Source organism: Globicephala melas, chromosome 1, assembly GCF_963455315.2.
Source record: "Globicephala melas chromosome 1, mGloMel1.2, whole genome shotgun sequence".
NCBI classification, from domain to species: domain Eukaryota; kingdom Metazoa; phylum Chordata; class Mammalia; order Artiodactyla; family Delphinidae; genus Globicephala; species Globicephala melas.
The window spans coordinates 146201276-146228752 of record NC_083314.1 but is presented as its reverse complement, the minus strand read 5'-3'; the positions used below and the strand labels follow the sequence as shown (position 1 = coordinate 146228752).

General features: G+C 36.1%; 1 protein-coding gene across 4 annotated transcripts in view; it reads right to left on the bottom strand.

Annotated features, from left to right (window-relative positions):
• FAF1 (Fas associated factor 1) overlaps window positions 1-27477 on the bottom strand; it is a 499298-nt gene that overhangs the window by 91331 nt on the left and 380490 nt on the right. For all 4 annotated transcript variants that reach the window (XM_060305721.2, XM_060305705.2, XM_060305724.2 and 1 more), the window contains 2 exons: window positions 20434-20588; window positions 55-191 (listed from right to left, as the gene is read on the bottom strand). In XM_060305721.2, the coding sequence (XP_060161704.1) occupies window positions 55-191; window positions 20434-20588 (292 nt within the window). The remainder of the gene's footprint in view (window positions 1-54; window positions 192-20433; window positions 20589-27477) is intronic.

Sequence of the window (27477 nt, the reverse complement as noted above, 5' to 3'; positions counted from 1 at the left end):
AGGTTATCACATACATAAGGAGACACTCTACTTCCCTTGTGACATGTACTTTACCTTGTATCACATTTAACACTTCATTAGATGATCGCTTTCCCATAATAATCAGAAAAAGTGGAAACTGATCTGTTTTTTGAGTCCGAATGGTTTGTGCAACAACGCTGCCAAAGTGTCTATTGCACATTGTCAGAAATCTAAAATGATACAAAATCCAAAGTTAGTTTCATTTCAGAGTTTAATAAATTTATCACTACGCTAAGAAAAAATTCATTGTGTTTTATTAGCTATATTAAAATTAGACAGTCTGATATCAATGTGTAAAATATTACTGTATTAAGTTTTCAACTACATCATAAATGGTATAGAAATGATTATCCTACAGAAAAGCAGGCCACACACCCTATATTACCCTAAACTATGAGAAAAACAAACAAAATGAATTTTAAGAGGAAAAATTTCTTAAAGAGGACAAATATCGGGTGGTAAAAGTTAAATTAACCGGCATCATCCTAGTCTAAACAGGATCTAGCAACATTTTCACAAGTCCTTAGAATCAAGAATTGTACTTTAGAATTGTGTTTTCTCCAGTAGTAGGAGGTCTTCTAGTTTCATACTTGGTATGGGATAAAAATAATAATTCTAAGCTTTTGACCAAAAAAAGCTCAGAGATATTAGCATACTGAAGTCTAGCATTAGTATTCTTAACACGATCTGGAATAAATGAAAAAACTGATAAAAGCTTTTCTCTTCTATTAGAGGACTGTTTGAAATTAGCATTTCTTTCAAGAGAAAAGGGTAGCTTATGATATGTTTTCAGATCTGATGGTAAAAAGTAAATGTCATAATAATAATGAATTATGAAAGACCAAATGCAAATATAGAGTGCTTTAATAAGATCCAATTTAATAAAGTCTGTAAAAATAATGGACTTTTAATAACACAGGTCACAAAAGGCAAAACAGTGGAAATTCTGGGGACTAGCCACTGGTACTGGCTTATTAATTCTTAATTATGTTCATGAAAGGCAACTTAAATCGTGTGTTTTCTTATGCCTTATGATAATATTTTAGGTAACAACTCCTCGGAAATGTATGTTCTAGCTGATGAGCAAAGTCTTGTCATCACATGCATTAGAAAGCAAATCTATTTGAAAAGACAAACGGCATTAAAATGTCATGTGCTCAGATTCATTTGATATCCATATTCAAAACAGAATCAAACCTCTTAATTTTTAAAGCCAGTATATTTCTTGTCCATAGAAATTCATCCCAGAAGTTTAGGCTGAATCCTCCACAAAACCTGTGCGGTGACTACACACAGGGCCACTAGAACTGTTGGCAAGAGTGTCAAGACAAGTTAGCACCACTGCAATAAGTTCATTGGGAGGCAGGTTCATATACACATTTAGAGCAGCAATAACCGGACCCCATGGCAATCTGAAATGACAAGGCCTTTAAAAAAGCAATTGTTGGCCATGAAATATCAGTGCCCCCATGAAAATTCAGATCTTCACATTCCACAACTATTATGGGATAAAAGGTGCTCAAGCAGCCTAAGTCTCCATACCAAATTTCACACCCATATAGCTTTAATTCATCAATGGAGATGTGTAGATCAGGAGACTAGAAAGTTAGGATCTCATTTTTCTTTCTGCTTCTTACTAAAATATTTGAAGTCAGTCTCGACCCTGATCTGATCATTGGCAACCTCTAAAATTAAAGATGTCAAAAAACAGTTGGAATGCCATTTCCTACAAAAGGGAGAAAATAAGTCCTTGTTGCTTTCACATCAATGGATTAAGTGGATACCACACAGTAGATGGCCATCACAGCACTAGCCTCACAAGTGATATTAAATACTAGCCAAAGAGGAGACCCCCAAAAAAGGAAGGAAGGAAAGAAGTCAGGAAGGAAGGAAGAAAAGAAGGGAGGCAAGCAGGCAGGTTGGCTTAGTGGTTTTAAGAATTTGATTTCAAGACAATTTTGTCTGGCAACTGTGTACATCCCAAATCCCCTTTCTGTGAAAATGAGCTAGAAGAGAAAATAATTATGAAAATGTGGGTATCTTATTTGGTTTAAATTAATATATAACATAAATTTCAAAACTACACGAAACATATTCAAGGGAGGTACAGCTTTCAACATCACATTAACCATTAAGCCATTCAATTACTATAAAAAGGACAGTGATCAGTTTTCTACCAGGTATTAGCAAATCATTCTAATATTTAAGAAGCAGTTGAGAAATATAAAGGGATCACACAGCCGGCTGATGTTTTCTAGTGGCCTTAACTAACAATCTGTTCTAATCGAAGAGAGACTTTGTTAAAAGTTTAATTAATTTGATTAATCTCCTATGATCATGTTTACTTTGAGATTTTCAAATTGCAATCATCGACAGCCTGTAGGGCCAATGGACAGCCCCAAATTAAAAAATTCCTACTTGTCAGTTCCTTCCATTATAATTTACAAGAACTTCACAACACAAATATCAAATCTTTCTCATGGCTGGGAGGTTCTGCTTCTTCCTCTCAAGATCATTCACAACACAAAGTTACCATTCGCAGCACACTACCAGCAGCAAAAATCCAGTTCAAAACATTAGAGCAAAATCAAACACGGGAAAAACAAGTTGTTTTAAGAGAACAAATGTGGTTCTCATATTTGTGGTATTTCTTCCTTGTGAAGATATAAAAGTGTGCCAATGCATCTAGTGGCAGCACCAAACTTGTCAGTCGAACTGCATATGGTGTTCATCAGAGTCAGGTGTCATTAAGGGAGAAATGATTTCCACAGCAATTGCATTCCTGCAACTCACTGGTCCCTGGAGGGGTGGGTGGGTAGGTTGTGGTGGAGGTGGTGGGGAGAAGGAGCGGGAAGCCTCACACTCTGGCTTTGGTAAAGAAACAAGATATAGGGAATTCCCTGGAGGTACAATGGTTAGGACGCTGTGTTGCCACTGAAGGGGGTGTGGGTTCAATCCCTGGTAGGGGAGCTAAGACTCTGCATGCCGTCCGGCGTGCCCAAAAGGAAAGAAAAGAAAAAACATAATTAGTAGCTAATATTCACCAATTCTTGCTATTAGAAGGCTAAAATTGGAAAGATAAGATAAAGTGGTTTTAATCTAAAGTTTGGGGAGAAAAATAAACAGAACATCTGATGGCTAGCGTATATTAATCATTAGTAAAATTTTCAGTCTCTGAAGCAGAGATCATTTCTATCTTGCTAATGGAAACGAGGATTACTAATAAATCAGATATACGAAAAAGTAATCTCATTTTAATTCAAAACAGGATATAGTTTAGTTCTTTCAATCAAACTCATAATTACATAAGTCAGTGACTTTTACTAAACTGTACTTCAACATAAAATACATACTAAAAGAAACACAGCAAGGGGCTTCCCTGGTGGCGCAGTGGTTGAGAGTCCGCCTGCCGATGCAGGGGACACGGGTTCGAGCCCTGGCCTGGGAGGATCCCCCATGCCGCGGAGCAACTAGGCCCGTGAGCCACAACTACTGAGCCTGCGTGTCTGGAGCCTGTGCTCCGCAACAAGAGAGGCCACGATGGTGAGAGGCCCGCGCACCGCGATGAAGAGTGGCCCCCCCCCCGCTTGCCACAACTAGAGAAAGCCCACAGAAACGAAGACGCAACACAGCAAAAATAAATAAATTAAATAATAAACTCCTACCCCCAACATCTTCTTTTTTAAAAAAAAAGAAACACAGCAATTTAGGGGGAGGGTGATGAAATTCCACAAACACTTACTGCCTACCTACTGTATACCAGGTAATGTAAAGAGGCACGTTTGATAAAAAATGGAGGCTACAAAACTGCTAAGCCTCTGTGTGAGGCTTCCTGATTATGCATTTCAATGTGACTTCCATAAGTTTAAAGGAATCTCATATATAAACTGGAAATAACACATCTTTAAAATACCTATATTCTTGTAAGTTACAGAAAGTACTCAGAATTGTGCTTAGAATATGGTAGGCCCTTAAAATTGGTAGCTATTTAATCATTATTAAATGCATCATGATATTTCACATTTTTATCATAATTATTTTCAGGATTAAAATGGTAACTTATACCTATGGGTCAACACTGAAAGATTTTTTGCATAGTAAGACATAGCATGAAAGAATTGTTGACTAGACAAATACAGTCATTGGTTTTATTTTCATTCAGAGAATGAAAGGGTAGGTATTGATATTTGAGAAATAAGTAAGTACAATTATAAATGCTGCAATTTATGTTTAGTAATGTTAACTAATTTAAAACCAAGAATCAGTATCACAATTCCTGGCTGCTTACCCTTGAATCATTAAGCACATTAAATGTCTTTCTGATAATGTGTGAACCATTTGTCCAAAACGAAAGGTCATTGAGCAGAAGAAATTCACATTCAACAGTACTATAGGACTTTTCCAATATGGGTTGCCAAGTGTTTTTTGGTTGTTGTTGTTTGTTTTTTATACTACTTCTTTTGAAGTCACTTTGATTTAAGGAGGCTCTTCTCTTTAAAGCAAACCAAGCTTGCAGTTTTTGCTATAGTAATAAGTCTCATTACTTATACATATTCATTCATGTGTTTAGGGTTGGTTCAAAAACATTTATGTACAACAGTAGAATAACCAGAACACAAAATAGAGAAAGGACCTTAGAGATCATACCTATCTAGCCAACACACAATTCTCCTTTCTTCTTCTTTTCCTTTTAATAGGGAAGTTAAAGCCAAGGTCCTTTAACGTGTGAAGTAAGACTTATCAAGGTGCTAGCATTGTCAAGCATACCAAAACCAGCCAAAGGCTTTTGTCTCCTTCCACAACATCATTTCCACAAGTCTGCATGCCTATCCATTGTTCAGCTCATTCCCTGAGATGATCTTCAGCGCCACTGGCATATGTGCCTTTGTCCTTTAAGGGTGGCTTTGATTTTTTGAAATAGTCCTAAGTCTTTGGTTCAAAATGAGTTAGGTAAACAAGCTGGAAGACACTGACTATAATGGCAGTGATTTGCAACCTTTAATGGCCTAGGAATCACCTACGAAGTTTATTCAAAAGGCAAGTTCCTCAGCCCCATCCCCCAGAGATTCTGATTCAACAGATGTGGGGTAAGGCCCAGGAAACTGCCTTTTTAATAAGCTCCCAACCCCATGCAAGGTGATTCTGATATAAGTGGTTAATGGAACACACTTTGAGAAATACCGCTTTTAGGATGCAGGACTGCTTTCCTTGAAAGGCTTTAAGCTCTCTCTGAAGGTAGCTTTTAAAGAAGTTGTTCCCTAAATGTTTTGGGCAATGGCATATTCACTGGACCAAGTGTCTAGTCTCCTGAGGTGATGACCACATTGAAGATGATAATTCTCACTTGCTTCATTTGTATAGGTGAGCTGCAATTCGATGTGACACAAAATTACAGTCTGTGAGCTCCGGGTGATGGAGGAAAAACAAGGCCGGGTGGGGGGTGGTTTGCAATATTAAATAGAGAAGTCAGGTCTCACTGAGAAGTTGATATTTGATCAAGGATTCAAAAGAGGTGAAGGAGGAAGCGGAACACATGTCTCTAGGAAGAGAATTCCAGGCAGAGAGAACAGCAAAAACAAAGACCTTAAAGTTGGAGAGTATCTAGCATATTTGAAAGGTGACAAGAAGGTTAGTATAGCTGAAGCAGAGTAAAGCATAAAAGACACAATTGATAATTTCGACTATTTTCACACGGTAACAAACACCATAACTCGGCCAAAAGATAAATGATGAACAGGGGAAAAAATTCTGAATTTCGAACTACAGAAAAAGGGCTAATTTCCTTAATATATAAAGAACTCTTAACAAACAATTAGGAGAAGATCCACAAATAATATATAAAGACAGCTTCAAGAAATGGAAACAGTAATGGCTCATGAACATGTGAAAAAATACTCAAAATAGCTCATAATGAGTAAGTCCTAATTAAAGGTACACTAAGAAACCATTTTTCATCTGTCAGATTAGTAAAGACAAAAAAATTTTGGTAACACCTTGAATTGGCAAGGTTACAGGGAAACAGGCACTACTGTACACTGTTAGTAGGAGTGAAATTGGTACCAACTCCTTTGTGGGCAATTTGCCAGTGTCTATTAAAATTAAATATGCACAAACTCTTAATCTAGCACTCCTACAACTGGGAATTTAATCCACAGATGTAGTTTCAGATGGAAACATATGTGCATAGTTATTTACTGTAAGCTTGTAATAGCAGAATATTGGGCATAACCCAAATGTCAACCACTAGGATCTAGTTAAATAAATTATAGTACCTTATAGAATTCAAAGGAATACTATGTAGCCATAAAATAGAAAGGGTTCTTTATGAACTGATATGAACTATCTTTTAAGATATAATGTTAGTGGGAAAAGCAGGGTGTTAAATAGTGCTTATCATTTGTGTAAAACTGGGGAAAAATAATTATATATTTGTTTGCTTACATATAAAATAATCTCTGGATGGACAAATAAGAAACTTAAAACATTACCTCTAGAAAAGGTAACTTAGAAACAAGGATAAGTAGGAGACTTTTCATTACATACCTTTCTACAACTTTTGAGTTTTGATTAAAGTGAATGTATTGCCCAATCAATAAATAATTTGAAAGTAAGATAGTAACTCTCTTATAAAAATAAAGAAAAATTGCATGAAATCCCAAACTTTTAGCACAATGTTAATCACATTTGTCTATTTCTTATCAGTCTTTTTGCTCAAATATATCTTTTCCTTTTTGTGGTAATCAGTGTTTAGTTGGATACAGTTTTTTAGCCTTCTATATGATAGTAATGAACCAGCATGTTAAATGGTTGAATAATATTCCATTGTGTAGATGTATAAGCTGTTATATTCATAGCTATTCACCTATAGCTACATTTTTCTTTCTAGTTTTTTTATCATTATAAAAAATACTTACATAAATTCTTAAAGTATTTCCTTAGGGAAAAAAGCCTGTCTGTGAAGTGGAATTATAGGGTAAAAAGGTATAGAATCATTTAATGATTAGTGGTTCATATTGCCAAATTGTTTTCTAAAAGGATAGTATAATGCCTCTCCGCGCAAATGCAAATATTGTATCCATGTTAGAGAACACAGCCAAACTAAAGGCAAATTTAAGAAAACACAGGATGACACTTTGGGAAGATTTAATCTGAAAAGCATCTCTCACCTGTCTGTGGTTTAAGACTACCCAGTAACAGTAAACTGCTAAATTGTCTTAATAGACTAGTAGTCAGAGTTAAAAAGAAAACACAAATATCTCCTTGTTGTCATCTATAAATCACTCTAGTGGAAAGGCTTTGAGGCACTGACAGTTTAATGACAGGGCTGTAACTAATCTATAGGGACTGATTTATACTAATTTTTTTGGAGGGACAATAATCATAAATAAATAGATGATTGGCTGCCTTCTCACCAAGAGTAAGAACATAAACATGTAAGTACCCCATTTTATTTTAAGTTGGGAGAGATAACAGAGAACATTGAACCCAATGTCAAATGCAGAAATTCTTTCTCTAGCAATGTAAAGAGAAGATTCATTTTCCACGGGCTATACAAGAGGGCAAATTTATGTTAAATGCCAGATAATATTTCTTCTGTGTTCTGCCTTTTACCAATTGATCGTTATTTATGAGGGCCTATGAAATATACAACAAGGTAAGACATGGTTTGTGTCCTTAAGACACTAAGAATATTTAGGGTTATAGCATCAAACAGGAAACAATCTGATATATAACTGGGGGCTAGATTTATTAGTTCAGATTAAGTGCTGGAAAAAATCAGAGAACGGAATGGGAGTTTAGAAATCAGGGAGAACTTTCTGTTCCAAGATAGTGCTCCTGGACTGCTATTAGGAGGATTATCTCTTATTCACCTCTGCATTCCTAGCACCTACTGCCAAACAGTATGTATGTGTTACATGAAAGGGCCAGTTCATGCTTTAGTAACCTTTATCTCCACCATGACAATGTTGACCATACAACCTTCCTTTTCCTCTTCCAACTACTTTGCTGAAATCAGTTTAACTAGGACAGTGAGTTGGTATGAATTATCATGGTCTCCCAGGCCTCTTTCACTATGCTTCTACCTTGATAGGTCACTTGGTCCCATTTCAAAATAGCAGGTATTGTCCACAAGTTCATACTCTAAGCTCCCCTCCTGACTTTTAGCATACTGCAGTTTTTACATAATTTCATCTTGTCACCACCCACTGACTGAAAATGTGACTTAGAAGAGGTGTAAAGTATCCAAATATTAACATATTAGAGAAAGTAGGAATTACTGCAAGCAGCATAATATTGTGGGAAGAACAAAGACTTTGGAGTCAAATAAACCTGATTTTGTCACTTACTAGTTGTTTCTTTTTTTTTTCTTTTTTTTGCGGTACGCGGGCCTCTCACTGTTGTGGCCTCCCCCGTTGCGGAGCACAGGCTCCAGACGCGCAGGCTCAGTGGCCATGGCTCACGGGCCCAGCCGCTCCGTGGCATGTGGGATCTTCCCGGACCGGGGCACAACCCGTGTCCCCTGCATCGGCAGGCGGACTCTCAACCACTGCACCGCCAGGGAAGCCCACTAGTTGTTTCTTTGGATAACTTAATCTTTCTGAGCCTTAGTTTTCTCACATATAAAGTGAAGGTAATGATGCCTACTTTTGGAATTGGTCTGTGGATTAATCAATACCTCTTCTTCCTTCCTTTTATATGCTTCAGAGTCAAAATTGGCTTTTCTTTTATCTCCCCTTCCCCCAAATTATGGATATGGCAAAATGTTTCCTAAAATAAGTTTTAACAGCAAATCTCAGACTCTTATCACTGAACAAATGTATTATATTGCTGTATAACTTCTACAGAATCATCATAAGATTATTCCCTACTCTAAGGTAGAGACTGAAGATATACACATATATTTTCATGCTATGTTCTCTGTTTTCCTCCTGCAAAATTTGGAGACATTGTGATTTTATTATTATATACAAATTGTTCAGCATTATTATACAGAAATTTTTCAGAGTTGGTTGGCTTCTCTTGAAACCCTGACATTTATACACAATTTCCTTATGTATTTGAAAAGAACTATTATTCTAATGGATAAAAGAAATGTGGGAGAGCATTAGTAGAAATCTTATACATAGGAGAAAAGTCTTTAAAACATAAATGACCAACAGCACAGAGTATTAGCACTTCAGTCACTTATCAAAGCTTTCAAGAAAGAATCAATTACAACCCAGCTCTTGACAAAGGCTCATTTGAGACAGCTGATGTCTGACAGAAAGAGCTGAATGAACAAGTTTACTACGTAGGCTTTTTCTCTAAGCTCTATACCTGTTATGAGTTAGATCACGAAAAAAAGGAATATCTAAGGGCCATATCACCTAAAGAGCTACCTTTACTGAAAAATGATTTAACATGGAGCTCTCTGTTTTTACAGAGGAGTGATATAAGAAACATCTATTTAAAGTGATCTATTTTACACAAAACAACAGTAGAAAAATAACTGTTTATTATATTTCCTAATGATTGTCAAATAAAAAATCATGCAATAAAATTCTTCCTTGAATTCAGTGCCAGGAAATTTTGAGATGAACTATTAGGCTTCCTTTTATCAGACAATGAGAATTTTAAATGGTAATCTGCAAACTCTAAGGCATAGTACCTGGTGCATAATAGAAACTCAATAAATATACATTGTATGGATAGATGAATGAATGAGGATATGCCTATCACATTTCCTTTTTCTCCTTTAGCTGCCAGAATTAGAGTTGAATTCAGTGTTTATATATAAAACTTAGCTTGTGTTTATTTTTTTTAAAAATCAGGTGGAGTGATCATCTCCAGCAATGTTCAACTGCCAGGCACAGGCAAAAGGAAGGTGAATAGTTGGGTTTAACAAATTGAATGCAATGGAGGAAGACAGAGATGAGGGAGTTTAAAGTATTACAAGGAAGTGATCATGATGGACCTTAAAATTTAATTAGGACAAGGAAGGAAATGAAGGTTGGACACAGGAAAGGATGGATGGAGTGAAGTGGTATGGGTCAATAGGTTGAAGGGCATGATAAGACAAAAAAAATTTTAGCACTGGTGACACTGAGCAAGTGAGTAGAAAAGGAAGTGCTGGTCAGAGCCAGATGTTTGAAATCCAAATATATAAGGTGATACAGTTTCTATTTATGACCACATCTAAGTGTGGTGAATAAAGAGAAGAAAAAAGTTTCTCTGGAGTTGGACAGGTCTGGGAACTGAGAGAAGTATCAAGAATGATAACAGGAGTAGAGATGATAAGAAGTTCAGTTATTGTTTATGAGTGATAAAATTTGGGAGAGTTAATAGAATCCAAACTTCAAAAAATCTTGTCAATGGCAGAGATCTGGTTTAATAACAACTCAGACCCAGCCCATTCTGGACCATCCCATACCTGAAATACTGCTAGGGAATTTTAGTTGACTCCTTCAGTTCAATAGGAGCCAATAATAAAATTACAGACTAGAATTGAGCATAGCATCAGACAAATTTCCTCTGAAGCATTATGCTCGATTCTGGGCCCCTTTAGAATGGACTAGGTCTAGACACCCTACCATACGAGGAACAATGGAAGAAATAAATATATCTTGGTTGGAAAGGTAAGAAAATTAAGACAGACAAGATAGCTGTGGTTAAACTGATAAAAGACTATAATGAAGAAGAGAAGTTAGGCTTATTCCAGGTAATTCCAAGGCCAAAACTAGAACCAAAAGGGAGAAAGTTGCAGAAACTCTCTATGGGAAGAAGCACTATAGCAAAAACCTTTCCCGGCTTTTAGAGCAGCTCAAAAATACACTATCTTTTGAAGCTTTCATTTCTCTGTCCCTAGCAGTATTCAGGTAGAGACTGTAGTAATATCAGTTAGACATAATATAGGGAAAAATGCCTGCACAGTTGCAAATTGGATGTTAACTAAGAATGCTTCTAGCCCACAGCTCTAAGATTTGGTGAATTCCATGTTTATTTGTTACCTGAGCAAAAGATCCATGTCTTATACTTCTCTTATATCTCCCACAGGGCTATGCACAGTTATTTAGTACAACTTTGCTGGTAATAATCCAGCTTGACAAGGTCATGGGACAAGAAGCATTATGTAGCAGAAAAGCACAGGTAGATCTGGGATTTATATCTGGTACAATCACTTGCATGACCTTGGGTAAGTTACAGAATTTCTCTGAGCCAAAAATAGTTTCCTCACATGTGAAATTGGACTTTGCCATTTACCTTGCAGAATTGTGGTTAAATGGGGTAATGTATATAGCGTGAGGATTAAATGAGCTCATATATATATAGTGTCTGACACATAGCTGGGGCTTAATGATTGCAGTTATGTGTGTGTTTTTTTAAAGCAGTGGTGTTAATCTTGATCTTAGCTATTGACACTCTAGAAGCTCCCATCACAAATAGCAAGAGCTTGAAGGACAATTCTAAGGGTAAGGAAGATGCCTTTATTGGTGTAAGAGGTGGAAAATGACTGTGGCTTCCTTAGCTATAGCCCACTAAGGTCACTCTGACTAGATCACAAGCTGGTAAGGGCAGTATGCTACAATCTACTTACAAACTTTACTAACATTCATTTTTAATCTTGCTTATATTGAAAACTATATGTTCAAGTCATCAGAAAGTCACAGAATTTTAGAGATAAAAAGTTCAAATAGGGTCACCCCTCCCCCATTTTCACAGAAGAAAAAAAATCTAGATATGTTATACCACTTGCCTAATAACCCCTTGTTTTTCATAATCCTAGACTGACTCTTACCTCTTAACTGCCCTACATTTTATGACTGACATATGACTGTCCACATGTAAACAGTGAAGAAACAGTTGTATTGAAAATTAGTCTTTTAAGAATAGCAACTGACATGTTTAAATGTGAATAGGTTTTGCTTTAGGAACTAATAAATAATACTTACATAGCTTTTGTAATGTCCAAATAATAAATTTTTGTTGCTGTGGCTGTTAATTAAGTAACTTATTTGGGAGCAGCTCAGAACCTCCAATACCTTATTTGAAAGTGGGACTGGGAAATATAATTTCTCATATTGAGATATAATAGTCATAGCATCTTTATTGTTCATATAAACTTGCCTCATCCCTTCCTTAGTTGAGATCTGTAGAGAAGTATGTTAAAGAGGACTTTCTTGGTGCTGATCACATATTGAGGAAAGGAAAGATACGCAGAAGACAACAATTTAGGAGGATTTAAAAAATTGTTGCTGTGGCTACAGACTGAGTCAGCCAACAGCAGATAAATTAATGGATGGCTGTTTAAAAATCCCTACAGTTAACTCTTTATTTGTAAATAATATAAAACTGTCACTTTATTACTAGAATGCAATCAAATACAAAGATACAAACATATGCTGAAGGAAAGGATACCAAACCTATTCCCTAACAAATTACCCAAACATGTAAGAAATAGGATTTCACCTCACTCTCCAATTCCAGACTAACAGTTATTTCCCCTTTCAATTTTTGGTGGTATATTTGGCAGATTTGATCATTAAGATTATTGGGCACTAAAACCTTTTTTCGCATCTATGTAGACTGACAGGCAAATACTGGAAAAATGTCAGAGGAACCAGTTTCCATAGGTGGTTTTACATGACTGAACTAACATGTTTCTTTTACAGCTTTCTCACTGTTTTACTACCAGTATTTATGAAAGAGAGAAATGTGCTACCAATTTAAATGGCATAGGTGACATGATGAGTAAAAATTCTTCAGAAACAATCATGAATATAAAAATTATCAACATTGACAAAGCAATTAAGAAAACAAATCTCTTTAGATCTTATCAATTTCAGATAAGAAGAAAAGCAAAAGACATGATGGGGTATATTACTTTAAAAAATATTTTATTTTGGAAATGTCTTATTTTTAGAATTTATTTCATTAGATAACTCATGTTTTGTAATCTATATATATAAACTGGATCGAGTACCTCTGGCAGTCATATTCATTTGAATCTGTATACCCTAAAATACGAGAATAACTAGCTACTGGAAGTGAATATTTGCACATAACTATACATGAGTACACTTCAGGGAGTCACAGAACAGGTAAGGGTTTGGCAACACAGCACAAAGGGGAGAAGTCTTGGTGTGAAGCTCAAACTTTATATATCTTGAAAAGGCAACGATTCTTTCAATTCTATCACTCTCAAAATCAAGATCCCTAGAATACTCAAAGCACAGAGTGTTTAGGAGAAAGACCAAGAAGAACGCCAAGAGAGTAACAAGAAAAGTCTAGTGCATGAGGAAAATTGGATTTGATAAAAACTTAAATGTTCTTTTGGACTATCTTGTCAACAGTATCACCTTGTATTGTTCTTTCCTAACAACAGTTTTCATGTAGACTGTGAAAACAGACAACTCTATCTGAGTTAAATATATATTTCCCGAATAGCATTAATTCGATTAATGTCAAGGAAATAAATTTTTTTTACACAAATGCTTGATTCAGATACAATGCATGCACCACCAGGCAGTTATGATTATAGTATTAGGTAATAGTGTGGGAAGTATCCAAATCAGAGTTTAAAAAGCTTGTAAACTGGTAATTTAAAGTTATCTCAAAGAACACTTTTAAAAGGATAATTGTCTATTTTAAAAAGAGTAAAGAATATATTATAAACAGTTTAGCCATCATCTATATACAGACTGGCTTCTTCTCAATTGTAAGAGGCCATCACCTTTTATCCTTTCCCTCTTTTCCTTCCTTTCAGTACTATTAGGAAACTATTCACAAGTGCACCCTTGGACAATGCTGAGCAGTAATTATGACTTGCTGACAAAGAGATATGAACAATTACCGAGCCCATTTTGAAACCCTACACTAATAAAGTCATTAGATGCTGCCCTTGCCATGATCCTTCTAAAAGCTTCTGAAGTTACAAGAACACACGGCATTGTTTGCAGGGACAATTGCTGCTGGCAGAACGCAAACCTTGAGTTAAACCATGCTGCAAATTGATCTTGACATTCTGTTAAGACCGCCACTAAAAATCAAAAGCAGAGGAGAAAAGGAGAAAATGAGTGGGTAGGATGTAATCATGGAACAGGAGGGGTTCCTCCTCACCTTCTCTCCTCCCTCTTCACAAAACAAACCAGGGAGAAAATGACAAACTCTCCTAGTGTTTTAGAACCTTTATTTTAAAGCATTAATTAAGCCTTGACCTGGGATGTTTAGGATGGCAATACATTTGCTTTACAAGTATGGGAAGGAAAACGTGTCACAAAGGAAATAAAGAAGTTTGGGCAAAATTATATGGAAACCTGGCATGAAGGCTCTCTGGAAGTCTTAGTACTCTGACCACAACATGTCCATCTGTTTTATCTTTTATTACTTTTGCAGAATCCATATCTCTCCTAGGGTAGCAGCTGGATATTAACACTCCTTGTGTCTCCCATGCAGACCCCACACCTGGGCTATATTTGCTGGATCAAATGGAAGTGTAGGGCTAGAGTAACATGGTCAGCTAGCTTCAGCCAGGCATGAACCAGTGAGTAGTTTGGAATTAAGGGTAAGCCACTGTGATGGCTAGTGCAGGCAAAGACAACCTACTGATAAGAGATTTAAGCCAATTAACTCTTGCCAAAGATTAAGTAATGTGGAAAACTATCACTTGAATATTAAGGCTAACAAGTACCTGTCAGCATAGCAGCAGAAGTCTACAGTGACCTGATATACTGCACCCAAGTGCATTAAATTCAAAAGCTAATATTGATAGGCAATAGAATTCTGTCTTTGAACATTGGTACTGTGTATGCAAAACTTAATACAAAGCTATGTATGTTACATGCAACCTGTGTAACTCAGGCACTGTCAGCAATTCCTAGGGAACACTGCTTAGAAATAGTGTGCAATGCCTGATTTAACACTGTGTAGCATGTACACTGATGTGCCACACACTTTCAACTCAGGAACTTACATATAAGCAACTTATTTTTCAGCACTCATAGCCAGCTAATTACCCAGTTGGCACTATCCTAGTCAAATTCAATGTTTAAATTTTCTAGAATTAGATAATCTAAAACAATGCCTATATTGGATGTACTAAGTAAGACATTTGCCATGTGGGCCTGTTCAGAACAAGTGATACCCATTAACCCACTTATTACTGGTTAATATTGGTGGTTTATTGTGCCACATATGTTATATGGCTTTCCTTCATGAAGCAGCTTCAGTCAAGAACCTGCAGTTCAGCACCAAGGGCACTCATGTGCCAATGTTCTCATTACCCAGTCCCAAACAGCTCTAATAGAGGTAAGCAAATCAATACTTATTGTGCTAGTTCTCTCTATATGTAATTCTGAAGGTGCCCAAATGGACCTTTGCCTACCTTCTTGGCACAGCTCATCATGAAGCCAGTCCAGTATTCCTATATATCCTACGGGCATATTTACTTTAATCAATGTCACCACCAGTGCAGAAGGCTCAGAGTACCATCTCAAATGGCCCCATTTGAGAGGCCAATTACTTTAGAGATATCATAGAGACTTGGTGAGTCTGGGGAAGAAACTTTGGAACCAATGGATAAACTTGTCTTGGTTGGAATTCAATCCTCTTTCCAGATGGTGGGTGCCTGGGGCACATGAGCATAGGCCACGATAGGCTGGGATGCTATAGTGCCAGCAGAAGACGAGGTACCCAGTCTGGACATTTTTAGTTCTGCAAGGAGAAGGCTTTTGAAGGCTTTGCTTTATTATTCCTATTAATGGCTGTGGGGGGAAAATTGCACAATTAGAGGGATATGGTAGCATTTCCAATGCTCTTTCTACTACCCCAACTGGTCTCTCTTATCCATTATGTTTCAATAAGCCTATGAGAGATTATTGGTTTATTTACCAATATAACACTTATTTTTTAAAAGGCACTTTAATGCATTGAGATTATAGACATAGCTCCCTTGGGGAGCTGACAACCTAGCAGGGAGATAGACAATAAACATTCAGTATAATGAGTGCCATCAATACAAGTTAGTACAGTGATATCATGGGAGCATATAGAATGTGCATTTTTACCCAGACTGAGGCAAGGGAAGAATGGGAAGATGCAAGGCTTCCTAGAAGTGATATGTGTTCTGAATTTTAAGAAATTATTCTTTCATAGACCAAGCATTCATTCACTACATTGTGCTAAAAATACTTTTCTGCTCCACTGTCCACCTATAAGCATATGCCAGTACCAGGATGAATCATTAACAAAACAACTTTTTGGAATCTGTCCATCCCGGTTGGTTGGCCTTAATCCTCAGTTTGGTTCAGACCACACAGGATTACATTTTTTCTCTATTTTTTTCTCTCTTCCACAATTCAGATAGCTATTTATGAGGTTTAAAATACCAATATCCTTTTATAAGAATAGCAAATACCTGCAACCCAACAAACAAGGAATGCTGCTAATATTAAAAATCTCTGAACAGAAAGAGTGAAATTCTATTATCACCTTCTTGTGTCATCTCTTTCAAGTCCTTCCCTGGCTCACTCAGGTAGAGTCACTCAGTATGAAGTTCACCTATACTCCCAAAGCACCTTGTACATATTTCATGTTACATATTAGCTCTTATGTCTGTCTTACTTACTAGACCATGAGTGTTTTAAGCATTAGCACTGTGTCTTTTTCAACTTTTCATCCTCAGTGCATAGCACCAATCCTGGTTCATATTAAACATTCAGTAAATGTTTATTCAATGAATAAACATGGAGGAATATATACCTTTCTTAAGATATTTTAGCCACTTCCAGAAGTGATATGCAAGATCTCTTTGTTTACCATTATCTATCTGTTTTTAGCTTTTTCTTTACCGGCATATCCTACTGTTTCTATCAGGATTGTTGTTCAACTGGATATTTGGGAAATTATACCCTCTAGCACCTCTCAAGACTAACAAGGGCTTTCTGCCTACTGCTTTAAGAAAGAACGGCTCTGAAATGCAACTACACATGGCAGCCAGTAAGACTATAGAGAGTTTTCCAAGAAAGACATCTTATTTAGATATACAATACTGAAATTATAAGCAACATTCTTAAGTGGAATTAGAAGAATACATTCATTTGCCAAATTTTTATTGTTTCTTTCTCCCAGAATTTTGTAAAGTTCCTTGTTTAATGAGACAAATAAAATAAGTCCTTCCAGAAGGTCACAATTTAGTGAGGGAGAAAACAGGCAAGTAATCACTACTGCTAAAGTCTGATGTCTCAGTTCACATTTGGAATGTTCCAAGATCAATCTAGAAGTTATTCTAATCCATTATACAGATATAGGTTGGTTAACTTAAGTATTCAACTTAGAAAGTTACTAGAATCATTTTGAAAGTGGGAAATCCAAATCATCAACACTACAGGGGTGTATACTAGTGACATTCTATAGTTCTTTTTTATTCTACTTTGTTAGCGAAATCAGGTATTCTGGTTTGTTAGCAAAATCAGGAAATTTGACTTATAACAGCAATTTACATTCATATTCTGGTAACTTTACCAAAGCATTCACTTAGTTCAATATCCTTCACTTGTCTTCTAGAAACAGGAGAGATTCACAGTAAATTATGGAGGACTAATGTTTCTGGAGGCTTAATCCAAGTATTTCTTAAGCAAAAATAAATTTGCTTGCCAAGTCCGTTCCTGTCTTGGGCATCAATGTCTCCAGCTATCATACCAGAGGACAGTCTCAGAAAACCACTAAGGAAGCATCCAGGCTAAATAGCTTATAGGCTTAGGACTCTTGAAACTTATATGATTAGCCTGAACTAGGATAACTAGATATGGGACCAGACAAGAAATACACCAGGAATTTATTTCTAAACTTTAACATTTGTCATAAAGCAATCACAGTTGAAAGGAAACCCACAGCAACAATCTTATTTGTGATGTCTAGACATCTCTTCTGTATTTCCACATATTAATTTGTCCCATTTTAACTACCTGGTAATAGCAAATGATGGCACAAAAACTTTTGTTATATAGACCACTGACCAATAAACAGTACAGCAGACTTCTATTGAATTGAGAGGGAAAGTTTTAGGTTTTGTTACTGTTAATCGCATCAAATGGATGATGCAATCAATTTTCATGACAAACACTTTTGAATAAATGTGATAAAGATCCAAGAAACATCACAGAGATGGAAACTCAAATAATTGTATTTAGATTAATCTATGGTAGATGGTAAGAAAATTGTGGCTAAAGCTAAACTCTTTTTGGGGGGCAAGAAATCAGCCTAACTTATAATTTTGTATATCAAAAGGTAATTGACTTTTACTCTCTCTTAGGAATATGTCATTCCAGTGAATTTTCATCTTGTGTTTGCAAAATGTGAATTTTACCATAGGCCTTAACTGTAATAATGAGGAGGTGTACATGAACAGTAGCTACATAATTTTACTTATTACTTTATAGAGAGAAATGTAATACCTTAACTTTAAATATCAATAGTTTTTAATTTCTAATATGAATAGAACTTGACTTTGAATAAGGACGTCAAGTATCTTAAATCCCAGAAATTATGTTCTCTTTCTCCCCACTGCCCTGTTTCTTGTTGCTATGTTTATTAAATTCCTAGATGTTTCTATTTAGTTTTTAATATCTTTTTGTTTTCATAACAGTAACCTAATAATGGGATGCCACATTTTAAAAAATGTAGATTGAAATATCCTATCATACTTCACAGTTGGTTTTGCAATTCACTGGGAAATAGCTCTAAAGCCTTAAACAAGGCCTTTATTTTGTGTTTTAAAAAAGTGTCATAAGGAGTTAATAGGACACAGCTGTACTGGTTCTTTCTAATAAGCAGCTTCTGTCGCTTTGGTCACCACAGGTGTCTCTGTAACCTGCAAACTCTTATTACTAGTGTATCAAAGTTGTGCTACTTAACAGACTTCTTTAGTAAAACATAACAAAGCAATTACATGGCTGTTGATTGCCAGTCAAAAAAAAAACCCTCAAACACTACTTTTCAAAAGAAACTACACTGCAATTTTTTGTCATTGTAAAATAAAAGGAACTAAGGAATTAAATGGAGGATAGAACAAAATAACAGCAGGTAGCCCGCTGAACTTAGCCACTACAGATGGTTTAGAAATAGTGTTTCCTTCTCCATCAAGTTGTGGATAAAAGGAAAGGAGGAGATTCCTTACTGCCAGTGAATGGCAAAAGATTTAGCCAAGTCTCCAGTCTATGTATTTTGCCTCATGAAAGCCCTTCGATGCTGCATTTTTATCTGTTTTTGGCACTGCTTTTCATCACCTTTAACTGAGTGTGAATAATAACCTGATTTAATTTAAACAAATACAGGTGCTAAAGGTTCTTTATTTATGTATAACAGGGAACATTTCCAAGGCAGAACGAAGTCATCCTATGAAATTTCCTAACCATTTACTTAAAGAAATGAAGTATTAGATGAAGAAATTGCTTCAACATTCTTTTGCTTCACATTTAAGAGAAGAATCATCTTTCTTTTCAGATTCAGATTACATAAAACAAAGTCTGAATGATGAGCAAAAATTCAGTGAGCCATAAAATAATAAAAAGACAAACCAGATGATTTCTAATTGTTCTACAGTCATTTAAATTAGGTAACTACAATAGGATTGCCTTGAAATGAATGAATTTAATCTCCCTGTTCATAAACCAGCAGTCTGTGATGATGATTGTGTTAACACACCCAAAGTAGCATCACAGGATGTTACGGCCACATGTGTAATTAAACACGATGAAATGTATTTCAGATGGCAAACTCAAATAGGTAAAATATGAATAATTATTCATCACTTACAGATATTATGATTAACAAACTAAGTAAATTTATCCTGACAGCTAGGAAGGGGATTTTTTTTTGTTTTTCCCATTGAGAATATGGATGTAATGCTGGCTGTGTGCAAAAGAATGTGTGCAATAAAGCGATTACATCAATTAGCATATGCTAGAGTTAAGCTATTACCAACTCCAATGGACTGGTCCAGAATGTCCTGCCTTCATCACTGGAATTATTAAAAACTAAACTTACTAGTAGGATTATATATTAGATTTTCCTTGTCTTTTCTGAATATTATTAGAAACAGATTTTAATATTCAACAACATATTAGAACATAAGAACATACAGTACATAGGAAGGTACTATATTATTATTATTGCAAAAAGACAAGAACAATGTATTTTGGTTTTTGGTTTTCAGGTTATTCTTGAATTTAAGAAATCTTTTATTAGTTAAGGTATTTTTTCACAATTGAAAATAACTGCATGTTAACTACAACAAATAGCTTTTATCTAATTAAATGTAATAATAGAAAATTTAATGCTGAGGATGAAAATGTTTATGATGATAAGAAACCAAATACAATGATGACTTTTAACAATAAAAAAGCCCAACTTATAACTTGTGAACAACAGTGTTACCTTGCTCTGTTGGCGTCCTTTGTCAGGTCCCAAGCCCAGGTTATAAAATTTTGACTCAGATAAGAGACGATAGATTCAGCACAAAGCATTTGTGAGCAGAACACGTTGGTTAATACACTTTCATCGTGGTGGAGGTAGACAGCAAGAAGCTTTCTCTGAAAAGAGGGGAAAAGACTGATGAATTAAAATATGCACTAATTAAGATTTCTTGAATTCTGGAAAGGCACAGTCAGTCAATATAAACAACAGTAAAAATTAAATGCTATTCCCTAAAAGAGTAACTGACACCTGGACATCTACTAATGTGAATACATTTTGTTTCCTTACACTCTAAAAAGGCTAGGATGATTGTATTGTTTTAGACTGCTGTCGCAGATTCCTGTTAACATGTGCAAGCCTATCTCAAGTACAAATTGCAACAGAATGGCATTTTCTTTAAATAAAATGGAATTACCATTCTTTGTATTTAACACATACTTTATATGTAAAGAGAAAATTAATTCTGAACTATGCAACTATGCAGAGAAAAAAATACTGATGAAGATTGGATGCCAAAATCTCTTACATATTTTTTGATTTTAATCTGAGCACTAAATAGTCTCTTCTACTTGAAAGAAAAAGGTCTGAAATAAACTTGTTTTAGTTCCACAGGTAATTTCAAAGCCCTTAATGTGTTCCCATGTCAAAGTCCTTACTTAAGAGCATGTGACATCTAATTGCCGTTTGAAAGGATGATAGAAAAATGTTCACTCCACATGAATTCTTTCTAGTTTATATTTCAGAAGATGTCCAGTGAAGTTTTTCATATGGAAAATTATTCTTTCCCTTTTGCCTGATAAAACTTGCTTTCAAGAAATGACATCTGCTCTCTTAAAAGTATCCTCTGTAATAGTTGGATAATCAATAAAATAACTGAAACTAAAAACTGAAATTGAGCAACATAATTTGCAAATGTCAGCTTTAACCACAACAATGATGATTAAAGAACCTAAATTGTCCTTAACTTTTTGGTGCTACCTTGGAGAAGAGCTGAGTTAAAGAACAGTCAGTTACCAGGACATGGAAAGATAAAATTTTATGGTTAAGGACAATATACACATTTAATCTGTGAAATTCTGGTGAAGGAAAATTTCAAGGAAGCTGTAAGAATGTGATGATGAAGAAATTTGCTGTGTGGGATTCTAAACAAAAGAAGGACATTTACAGAAAAAGGGCTCATGTAGATGAAAGTCTGATGCTTGGAATTATCCTGATAAATAATCCAAATAATAATCCTAATAATCCTCATAATAATAATATTTTCTTCAAAGAGAAATTTTGCACTAGATGAGGGTAGCCAGAGGTACTTTAATCCCCAGAATAAACCTGTAAAATAGTATTCTTAACTTCATTAGCCTATGCGGAAATTGAGCTTTAGAAACCTGATTTACCCTAATTCTAAAGCTAGTAAGTAAGTGGCACATCTGGGATTGGAACCCAGACTGACTGACTCCAAGTCTAGTGTTCTTTATTTGGATACTGAAGCAGGGAACCTAACTGCACTATAGTCAAGACTTGGAGAGCTTGTAGAATATTAAGGCACCAGATGCTCATATATATCAGTGCTTCTGGGGCCTCAGAGACAGCATGTAATGGGAATAAGGACAAAATGCTTCCATGTGTCCATTCATTCATTCATTCATTCAAGAAGTATTGGTTAAAATATTCCTCATGTCAGGCCCAGCAGGAAGCAGTGGTGATTAAATGCTGAACAAGAAAGATTTAGGGTTTTTTCATCTATGTTGATATATGCAGATACCAGTAGCTGGTATCTAGGAAGTTTGTAATCAGATACATTGTTGGAGAGATACTTATCTAGAAAATTCCTACTCATCCATTAAGGCTCAAAGCAAATGCCTCTGGGAAGCCTTCCCTGATTCCTTCAGGCAGCATTAAGAGCTTCCATTTCTGGGCCTCTATCTCTTCTATTTTAGTATTCCAATTGTTTACCAGTTTCCCCTCTAGACAAAGTTTCTCAAGGGTGAGGACCCGGTCTCTTTCTTTCAGTCTTCTTTGTATCCCTAAGTTAGCACAGGACTCAGCATGTTTGAGGAAAGAAACATGAATGCTGATATCAACCATAGCCCTCTGGCAAAAAAGACACCAAATGGTAGCTGCAATGCCAAATCACTCTTAGTAAACAAATCTAGAAATCTGCTGCTTTAGGGAAAGGAACATGAACCTGGCAGCACTAACAAATTCAGAGCTCCTCTTCTTAGAAGCTCTCTGGCCCAACAGACAGGGGGATGTCAACCTCTAATTCTGCTTGATCGTATCTCAGCAACTACCTTTAATGAGACACTGGGAACAAGAGAGCTGTCCACTTTTGAATCAGCATATTTCTAACCAAACAATAGCAATGGCTAAATCTTTAAAATGCCTATTTCTCTCAAGAACACTGCAATGGAATATTTAGACTTTGGGAAAGAGATTAGCGATTTACATTGCTATCTTACTGATTTAATTTAAATGCTCTTCCAAACCAAACACACATGTGCTGAAGAGGCTACTAGGAAACCCAACATGGAGAGTTCCCTATACGTGCAGCTGACAGTGTTGACTGAAACTAAACTTGGAAATCCAGGGCACTAATGCACAATATCAAGCAATAAAACAGCATCTCTTTGGCAATATTTAATTTAAAAAAGAAGAAAGAGGTGGGCGAAGATCAGGCACTGTTTTGGAGGATCAACCATTCTGCATTTCAAAGCATTGGTCCCTGCAATATCCAGGTTACTGTGCTAGAATCTCGACTATTATATCGCAGTTGTGAGAGGGAGGGCAAAGATGTGTTTACTCAGTGATTAGGCCCTTAGAATAAGCCTCTAGCTCCTAGAGAGACAGCTCACCACTTATTCATTTGGGCCAATTCACAAAGCCTAGGAAGATTAAACATCCATGCTGAGAAGACAAGCGAATGCAGACGGTGAAAAAGAAATAAAAATTCTTTAAAAACTCTGAGATGACTTCATTATTTTTCCACAAGGAAACTTTAGGAAAGTGTTTAGTTAGAGAAAAACCCACATTGACCTCTCTCTAAACCCTTAATCTTTCCTTTGTGGTGGCATTGCTTTGTGGTAAGCGACTGGCTCGCCTCACCCCTCTTTTCACTAGAAGCTGAGAGAAAAAAGGCTCTGGAGAAACAGTTTTCGTTCTAGGGACACAAACCCCTGACACTGTTAAACATGAGATGCCAGGAAAACACACTTAAAAAAAAATTCTCACTTTAAGCTCTAAACTGTGAGAAAGGAGATGATACAAAGATATCAGAAAAGGATCTTCAGGTTGGGGGTACTCCCACAGTAGCTTTCAAAAGAGAAACTGAATAATCTTCAAATAATCTTTTCTCTCAAACACAGTAAGCTTTCAACAAAAATTTTTCTTCTGCTATTATGACAGTAAAAATAAGCAAAATATAAAGGCTCAATAATATGTAAATGCTACTAAATTTGGGCTACATAAATCTCTGATTAAATTATAGGCACACCTAAATGAACCCCAGACTCAGATTTGATTACTTTATTGAGCTCAACTAAACACAGTCCAAAACAGTGAGAACTGCATTCAGCATATCAGAAAATTGTTTTTGTGAAGAAACGGCATCTAGTACATAGAAAAAGCATAGGAAAATGTTTTGTTTTCCATTACTATAACCGTTTTTCCCTTTGGCCCATTAATAATTTAGTTCAATAACATTTACAGAGTGCCTATGTGTTAGGCATTGAGAATACAAAGATGAATAAAACAAAGTTCCCTTGCTCTCTAAGAGTTGGGGGTGGGGAGGGGGTGGCGTATGGAGAAAGCAAAGAGTTAATTGCAGTATCATATGAGAAGCAGTAAGATTGGGGCATTAAAAAACCCTACATTTTATTTGTCCTTCCTAATTTGGCAGAGAGGTGTAAGTCTGGCTGACGACAAAGGCAAGCAGCCCAGCTATACTCTCCTCAGACTCCCTCTTTGTGATCTAGGTTTTGGTTAACAGTTAAAGGAAAGTCTCCAAGCATTAAAGTAACAGAAAGCTCTGTGCTAAACCCAGTTTTGCCACTCACCAGCTGTGTGACTGTGGGGGTTAGATGGGTGTTGTAACAATTGTGGATAAAGTAGGTAAAGTGCCTATTTACAATGCCTGGCCCATAGTAGGTGCCAAGTAAAATGCAGCTGTTAGGATCAAGATTCCGGAACTATCCATGCAAAATAAAGGATTTGAAAGCCATTTCAAGAGAAATGATAGCCATGAAAATGTATGAAAGATTATACAGCTCCTTCATTTCTCCTACTGGCCATAGTGTTTGGGATGCTTCATTGTGTCTGTGCCTTCAGGGCCTCACTAATCTTCACATTCAAACCCAGGAGCTAAGGTACTAAGTTGATGCTTAGGAAGTGCCAAGCTGACAGCAACCAGTGTGACTTGGCCTTGAGCTACAGTAGCTATTGTATTTAGACACTTAGCATCACAGAACCACAGAACATTAGAGCTGGAAGAAATGAGCTGGCTATGTCTCAAAATAAGCCAGGCACAGAGCAGACACTTAGAAAATATTTGCTGATGGACTGAAAAGGAAGTTGTCTAGTTTCATTTTAAGTACGAGAACATCCATAATCTGTGTGTTCAATGATTTTGAAGTTGATATGACAAACGATTTCTAGAAATGGTATTTCATAGTTTTTTCAGTATAAGAATTAAAATAAATTTAAAATAATTTCCTTTGTATAAATTGGGAGCTGATTTTATTTCTCCTCCTTCAGTTTCCCTTCTCCTTTTCTATCATCATTATCATCACCATAATAATCAGAATTATCGCTGTTCTTTTCTTTTAAGTTTGGGGGTGGTTTACTGACACAACCAACTGATATACTGATACAACAATAAACACTCTTTTATATTTTACCTAGATTTATCAATTATTAACATTTTGCCATATTTGCTCTATCATTCTTTTTATGCTTCTTTCCCTGAAACATTTAAAGTTGCACATATCATGACACCTCCACCCTACTTTAGTGTCTGTCTCCTAAGAAATAAGGACATTCCCTTACATAACCATAATTTCTTTAATCACACCTAAGACATTTAATATTGTTTACAATATTTACAAGTTAATATTGCTACAATCATCTAATACAGAGTCCATATTCAAAATTCCCCAGTACCTCAAAATGTCCTTTGTAGCTGTCTTATTTATTGTTTTAAATCCAGGCTCTAAATAGGATCATCCTAGTACACTGCCCATTTCCACAATCCTGTTCCTGTATATGGATATTCATAGGTCCAGCCCAGCACCCAACCATGACTCAAGATAAGCACACTGTAAGAATAGAGGCAGGGCAGCATGAAGCTACATTGTCTGGATTCAAATTCCTGCTTTGCCACCACTCAGCTGTATAACCTTGGGAAAGCTACTTCTCTTTTCTGTGCCTTGGGTGACACAGTTCTGGAAGTCCAACACTCTGTCTAGATGGGAGTGATGACATGACTGCTATAATAGAGGTGGTCCTAGGGTCTAGGCATGAACAACAGATTGGCTGCTTCTTTATGAAGGTGATACTTGAGCTGAATTCTAAATTTAGGTGATAGTGAGGAAAAGAAGAGTGAAAAAGAGGAAAAGCAAAGAGAAAAGGTTGGGAAAGGCCCTGTGCTGTCAATGGCCTGATGTGTTCAAAGAACTCCAAGCTAGTAATTTTTGAAGAGTGAAGAACCAGAGTGCAGACGGATTTTGGAAAGAATTGTGACACTTTGCATTTTTTGTCTCCCAAAGCTGAGTTTAGGGACCAACAGGTAGCAACCAACTAGAGAGGTTCCAAAAGGAAACAGCCAGCTACTGAAGATGAGGAGATGCCAGGATGGTATCTTCTTCCTCTCACTTCCTGAAGCAGATGTTGGAATGGCACTCTTGAGGACACGGATGTACTTGAGTCTCACAAAGGGAGAACTCTCATATGAAAGTCACAGGTTAAACAAGCAAACGAACTGAAAAGCCTAAAGCAAAATCAAACTCTCTTCATAAAATAAGCTGACAAATGTTCATTGGGTATAGAGCTTTATCAGTTTTCATTGTTCAAATGGTAATACTCAGGTTATAAAATACCTTTGAGAAAGATAAACACGTCTAAAGTTTCTATGAATAAGGAAATTGGAAGCTCAAGTGACTGGCTGTTATAGCAAACTGTTTTTACTTTCCTTTTCTGTGAAATATTTACTTATATTGCTTGCCCGTATGGGGTTGTTGTCTTCTTTTTATTGATTTTTAGAGTTCTTCATAAATGTATATACTAGAGAAATTAAGTTTCCAATATCTCTAATAAAGATACTAGGCACTACTTAACATCAGAAATACTTTGATTTTCTTAATACAGTTATTTATAAATGATTGTAAATTACAAAGCAAATATAAAACCAACAGATTCTACTGAAATGCTTCACAGAGGAAAGAAAGGTCAGAACACATTACTGTAGGTCTATGACAAAAACAGTATTATTCTCTGTTTTGTTAGGTACTCCAAGAAGGGTGTGGGAGAAACAGGATACTAGAAGATACACATGTATAAAAAGGTATACAAAAGCTAACAGGCTGTGAAATGTAGGAGGCAAAAAGTTTGTAAACTACACTGTGCTATTATCATACTATGATTTTCTAATCATCGCCTGACACCTCACAATTACACATATACAAACGCACACAGTTGCTCAGTCTCTGCCACCAATTTCTCCCCTCCCAACCATCCTACAAATTGCCACCACATTACTTATTCCTCTGACAGTGTCACCCTCTTCTTCAGAACTTTCAAAAGCTAATCACTAGCTAACAATAACAAAAGTCTTTAGCTGGCATTCAGGGATTTCCATGATGAAATCCCAATCTATTTCTCTATTTTAGCCCTATTTCCTGCTGCTCCTTTACATGTACCAATTATGCAGGCCCACTCATCTTCTCTAACATGTACATCTGAATAACTTGGTTACTGTTAAGGTAAGGAGTCATTATTCCAAGGTGGGTTAATTGCCAA